Source organism: Monopterus albus, unplaced genomic scaffold, assembly GCF_001952655.1.
Source record: "Monopterus albus unplaced genomic scaffold, M_albus_1.0 scaffold127.1, whole genome shotgun sequence".
Taxonomy (NCBI): Eukaryota; Metazoa; Chordata; class Actinopteri; order Synbranchiformes; family Synbranchidae; genus Monopterus; species Monopterus albus.
Window position 1 is genome coordinate 655,653 of NW_018128007.1, and position 6,125 is coordinate 661,777.

At 40.1% G+C, this 6,125-nt stretch overlaps 1 protein-coding gene across 3 annotated transcripts in view; it reads right to left on the minus strand.

Annotated features, from left to right (window-relative positions):
- The window catches only part of LOC109967306 (uncharacterized), a 5,697-nt gene extending 2,630 nt beyond the window's left edge, over positions 1–3,067 (minus strand). For all 3 annotated transcript variants that reach the window (XR_002275910.1, XR_002275909.1, XM_020612782.1), the window contains exons 1-4: positions 3,053–3,067; positions 2,531–2,685; positions 910–984; positions 778–826 (exon numbers count right to left, since the gene is read on the minus strand). Coding sequence is in view for 1 of the 3 variants with exons in the window: in XM_020612782.1 (XP_020468438.1) it covers positions 778–826; positions 910–984; positions 2,531–2,566 (160 nt within the window). In the remaining 2 variants the exon portion in view is untranslated. The remainder of the gene's footprint in view (positions 1–777; positions 827–909; positions 985–2,530; positions 2,686–3,052) is intronic.
- Between the last annotated feature and the right edge of the window lie 3,058 nt (positions 3,068–6,125).

Here is a 6,125-nt window from a genome sequence, read left to right on the forward strand (position 1 = left end):
TCCCTACCTGAGCCATCATACGGTTTGCCAGAACTTCCTTGACACCAGTGGAAAGTAGTTCTCCATATCCACCATGAGTCCCTCCCACACCCAGGTTTTGTGTGCACAATCACCACAGCTGCAGCCTTTTGGGCCTTCTGGTAGCCATTTGCTGCCCTAAAGGCCTCCTTCACTACTGGTGTCCACCAACAGGTACCCGGGTTGTCACTGACAACTTTCTGATCACAGCTATGAGTAGCAGCCTCCACAGTGGAGGTTATGAACATGCTCCAACCTCCCCTGGGTTGCATGAGAAAATCTGCCGGTGATAGGAGTTAAAGACCTTGTGGAAAGGACTTCAACCAATTGTTCCCAGTTCAGATATATGACAGTATACATACAGTACATTCAGTGTGGAAATAATTCACACTTAAAAGCCACTTATGAGATTATGTGATTAGGTTACCTGATGACAAACACCACCCCATCATCAAGACCATGGGATGGAATGTAAAGCTCTGGTAAAAGCTATTGAGTAGATTTTGAATTTTATTATATGGGAACTTTAGAAGAATACTGGACATTCAAGAGTTAAAATCCAAATGATTTACATTTAAGTGTATTGTTTAGCATTTAGATTTAACAGCGAAGGCAGGTTGCACTGATACAGCACACATATATTCTATGAAAAGCGTTAAATGTTTGCAGGGTCAACTGAGTCACATAACTTCATTGAAGTTCACCACTATTTAGTAAATGTGACAGACAACAAACAGTTCGCATTGTGGTTAAACTCACATTTGCCCTTCAAGTACATCATGGACTGAGGTCCCCAGTGGATATTCAGCTGAGGGGAAAGAGACAATAACTGTGGTAAGAGGATGTGTTAGAGGAAAGCAACAGAACCTGTGAGTAGCTGGTCAGTTTTACCTTGTGTGCTTGACAGGACTGTACCAACAGGGAGATGACTAAAGTATACGTCCAGACAACTGTGGCCTTTATCTTCTAGAATAAGAACAAGCACACTATAAAAATTATACAGCCTGGCTTCACAGCGGTTGTTCATTTTGGTCGAGGCTCTTCTCTGTTCTGGCTCCACAGTGGTGAAACCAGCTCCTTGTGAGGTCAGGACAGCAGAGCAGCTTCACATTTTAAAGAACCACCTTTTCACTCTACATCTCAACAACTCTTGCTAGCACTGTTTTTGTATTTCTTAAAAAAACTTTAAATGCATATATTGCAGCACTGAACATGCTTTTGTTTTATAGCTCTAGGCCTGAAGTGGTTTAAATGCTCTTTAAGTTGCTGTACCTCAGACAAAAGCACCTGCATCTGTATGTAGCATAATATAGAATGATGATAAAGCACAAACATGTGGATGTGTATAATCTGTATTTGTACACAGACAAACAAGTATCCTTTGTTTTGCATCCTGAACACAATGTGATTACATTTAGTGAAATGTGTCACTTGTGGAACATACACTATGGGGAACCCACAATAATGTCAATGAGGTGTAAACAGTATTAACTGCACTTCTCAGCCAAAACTATTTCCAGTGCAAATTTATTACTAAAACGTACAGTATCTCACCACTTGACAGGTGCTCCTGTAACAAGGTAATCAGTGTCAATCACTTCAGCTGCCAGTGGTTTATCAGTTTATATTATATTGTATTGTATTGTATTAAATTATATTATATTATATTAAATGACATTATATTCTAATAACATGAAGGAATTTTTGCAGGAATACTGCATTAGAATAAAGATATACTGTATGTATACAGTAAGTATTTTTTGTTTTTAGGTATTTGAGAGGTATCGGTATGTTTAAATGCCTAGGAATCTGAGAACAATATTATCATTTATTATGTGATCTGCAAAAAGAAAAATCAGTTAACTGTGAATCTGTTTAATTTTAGAACTTTACAATTAGGATAATGATGTTATGAAGCTATTATATTTTTAACTGTTTATTAATTTACTGCCCACTTTGTGTTTAAAACATTTAAAATAATTAAAAAATATAACTTGTTTAAATAGCCTGGTCTCCTTTTTTCAACTTTTTTTATGTCATTTTTTATGACATTTATGTCCACGCCTATAGTACTTTTTTTCTTTTACTTCTTAAATAAGTGTTTAAAGGGGTGGCCATTGATATTATAATACAGTATTTTTAAATAATGATGACTCAATAAAATCATTAACAGATGAACTAAAAGTACTGGTACTAACTGAGTAAATCATTTTAACCGCAATTATTGTATCTTGAGTAGTTATAAAAAATAAATTAATAACCAAACACAGTATAAAAAAAATAAATAAATAGTACTTTTCTTCAGTGACTCGGTCATTTTAACAAAACAATGCAAATGCGTCAAAATACATTTCAACTGTAAATAGCTCTATACTTTAATGAAGACGGCTTTCACAAAACTCAAATAAAATTTAGAAAAGCAGGCATATCTCCAATCAAACTGTTTTGTAAAGAAAGAACACACAAGAGACTAAATATAAAAAGTTCTCTCCGTGCAGTCGTTTCCACTTACCATGTCTGCTGCGGTGAGAGCAGCTGGTCCAGTCATAGCAGGTGGCTGTGTTTCAAAGCCGTGTTCCAGGCTGCTTATATCCCCTAGCAGCAGCAGCAGTAACAGGTTCGATCCTGCTCCCTGTGAGGCCTGGCAGGACTCCTGTTTACTAGAGGCTAAAAAACAGCACAAAAACACTGGCTGACGTCAAAACCGTAATCTGCAGCGAGGAACATCGATAGTATGAACTACTGTGCTATTCCTAAAAGTCATTGGTGTTGTGTTTGCGTGTGTGCTGTTGTCCCAGTGGGTATTTCAGAGGTATTTCATGGTGCTGCTGCTTGTATTTCCATTAGAGGTTTCCTACTATCAGGAAATTAACTTATTTCTGAGCTGATTATCTGAATACACAGCTTCATCCATCCTCATATCTTCAAATAAACTGGATTTGGAGCAAACAAACATTTACCATTCATGGAACTTGTACCATGACAACACAATAGAAATGAGGGTCTTTGCGTTAGGTTATGACACAGTGCTCACCCACCAGACAGGAGCACCACATCAGGTGAAAACAAAACAGGAAATGCAGTAAATCTGGAGATAGCGTGCATTTTGCCTGGTTGCTCATCTCAAGCAGAGAACCCCTTTACTGTGAGATGTGTTCCAGCATGTGGCCTCAACATCATGATCAGATTTAATACTGAAACAAGATATAAATCTATGAAGCTTTAAGCACATGAATATTTAAGAACCTGCTATGAAAACTGTTTCTTGTGTCTGCACTCAGGTCCTCTCCAGTTGCCTCACTAGAAATGTGACACTTGTTTACTAAATATCTCTGATTAGCCAGATCTTACTGCTATCAGGGGTAGCAGAGATGCTTCTACAGCTTGATTAGAGCCCACTGGATCCTAATTTAATTTAATGGATTAGTTAGGACTGCATATCTCCCAGGGCCCCAGACTGCAGCCATTGATCTACTGTTGATGGCTGGACCTTGCCCAGAGAGGTGGCATCTGCCCTGGTGGGTCAAAAATGGCTTTGTTTCAGTCAAGCAGGAGTGGACCTCTTTGTCAGGAGAACACTCACTGTCCCCTGTGGACTTCGATGTGGGGCCTGCCAGGGCCACTCAGAGCAGATGCCTTGAGCCTTTCATGGTCTCAGGTGAGACTGTATGCTTTTCCCCACTTCCTCTCTTGCCAGCTTTCCTCAGGAGGGTGTGGCTACTGTGTGCCCAAGTCCTCTTGGTGGCTCCGAACTGGCCCCAGTGGTCCTAGATGGTGGAGATCCAGGACCCCAGGGTCCTTAAACTTTGTGTGTGGCCCTTGAACAGCAGTGTTTACAGGTTCTTGGCCTAGACTGCACCCCCCCACCCCCCACCCCAGGATCTGAGTATTGCACCTCAGTTGACTGTTACATAGTCCCTCAGTCCCCTGAGAGGAAAGCCCTCTTCTTCTCATTTAGCAGTACTTTTAACTCGGGGCTCACCCACGGCTTGTTGTTAGGAAAATACTATACTCTCCTGGATGGTATGGTATTTTCCACACAGAAGTTTATGTAATGCGAAACACAGTGTGTGAGGCCGTCTATGTCCTCTCCATGAGGACTGCAGAGGATGTCCCAGTCTTGGTCTGCACACTCCCTGAGGACCCTGGGGCTGATGTGGTCAGGGCCTGTGGCCTTCCTGGCATACTTTAAATCCAGAGTTTTATTGTCCCTTGTGTGGCAATTTACATACTGGGTGAAGTTTGTGAGGGTGGCCGAGAAGGGGAGAGAAGCATGGTTAAAGTCCCCTGAGATAAGAATTAAAGCCTGTGCATGTTGTGTCTGCAGGCCGGCTATGGTGCTCAGCGCGCACTGACATGCAGCCTTAGTGTCGGCTAAGGATTATTATTATTATACAGATTAAAGATTATTATTATTATACATCCATCCATTATCTAGATCACTTATTCCTGAAAAGGGTTTTGGGTGGGGGGCTGGAGCCAATCCCAGATGACATTGCGTGAGAGGCAGGGTCCACCCTAGACAGGTCGACATGTAGACAAACAACCACACACACGCCAACAGGCAATTTAGTGCCACCAGTCAACCTAAGCTAAGCATGTGTTTGGACTGAGGGAAGAAGCCGGAGTACCTGGGGAAAACCCACACAGGCACAAGGAGAACATGCAGACTCCACACAGAAAGGCCCCAGGTTGGCCAGGGCTCCACCCTGGAACCTCCTTGCTGTGAGGTGACAGCGCTAACCGCTGCACCACTGTGCCGTCTATTATTATGATTATTATTACTATTATTATTATTATATCTTCACCATATCCCCTAACCCCTGTGACTCATGATGAAATACATGGTTTATGGTTGCTTCCTTGTTGTTTCTGGTGTGCTTCAGGTCCCAGGTAAGTTGGGGTGGGCAGTTATGGATGGATACGATATGGATGCTTGAGCTCATGCCCTCCGGATACCTGTCTGTTTTCCCCTAGGTCCTTTGCCCTGGGCTGTGCCTGTATCACACAGAATGTTTTTTAATGCACCACAAGTCACCACTTGAGGTACATACATTCACATCTGTTATAGCTTTAAGAGGGTTTTGTATTCATTAATATACTCCTCCTCCCAAACCCAGATACACATGCACACACGTGCTAACACACACACACACACAGAAAATTAGTTGAACTGATTCATCAGTGTTTTCCTCTTCTTTCTCTCAGCTTATGTTTGTTGTGCTATACAACCCCAAATCAAAATTTGGTGGGACAGGATGTAAAATCAAAATTAAAACTGAAACTAGTGACGTGTAAATCATCTGTGTCCTACAGTATATTACAACTAGAAAATTGTATTTTCTGAAGAAAATGCGTATGGATGCTGAGTGCTGAAAAATTGCCCTGAAAATGTTGAACATTTTGACACCTGAATGCTTTTGCTGGCTGAAAGTATACCGAAGTTGAAGTTGAATGGGGCAAGATTTTCAAAATAAAGCTAAATATTTCAAGAGTATGAAGTTTAGAAAAATTCTGAATAGAAGCATGAATAATCTTGAGGAGCTGAACATTTTGATAGCTAAAAGCATGCAGAAGTAGAGTTTTCCCATTCATTTGAATGGGGCAGGATTTTCAAAATAAAGCTAAATATTTCAAGAGTATGAAGTTTAGAAAAATTCTGAATAGAAGCATGAATAATCTTGAGGAGGTGAACATTTTGATAGGTGAAATTATACTGAAGAAGAACTTTCCCATTCATTTGAATGGGGCAGGATTTTCAAAATAAAGCTAAATATTTCAAGAGTATGAAGTTTAGAAAAATTCTGAAGAGAACCAAGAATGTCCTTGAAGAGCTGAACATTTTGATAGCTGAAATAGCTGAAATTATCCAGGAGTAGAATTTTCCCATTCATTTGAATGGGGCAAGATTTTCAAAATAAAACTAAATATTTCAAAAGTATGAAGTTTAGAAAAATTCTGAAGAGAAACATGAATGTCCTTGAAGAGCTGAACATTTTGATAGCTGAAATTATGCTCAAGTAGAATTTTCCCATTCATTTGAATGGGGCAAGATTTTCAAAATAAAGCTAAATATTTCAAAAGTATGAAGTTTAGAAAACTTCTGA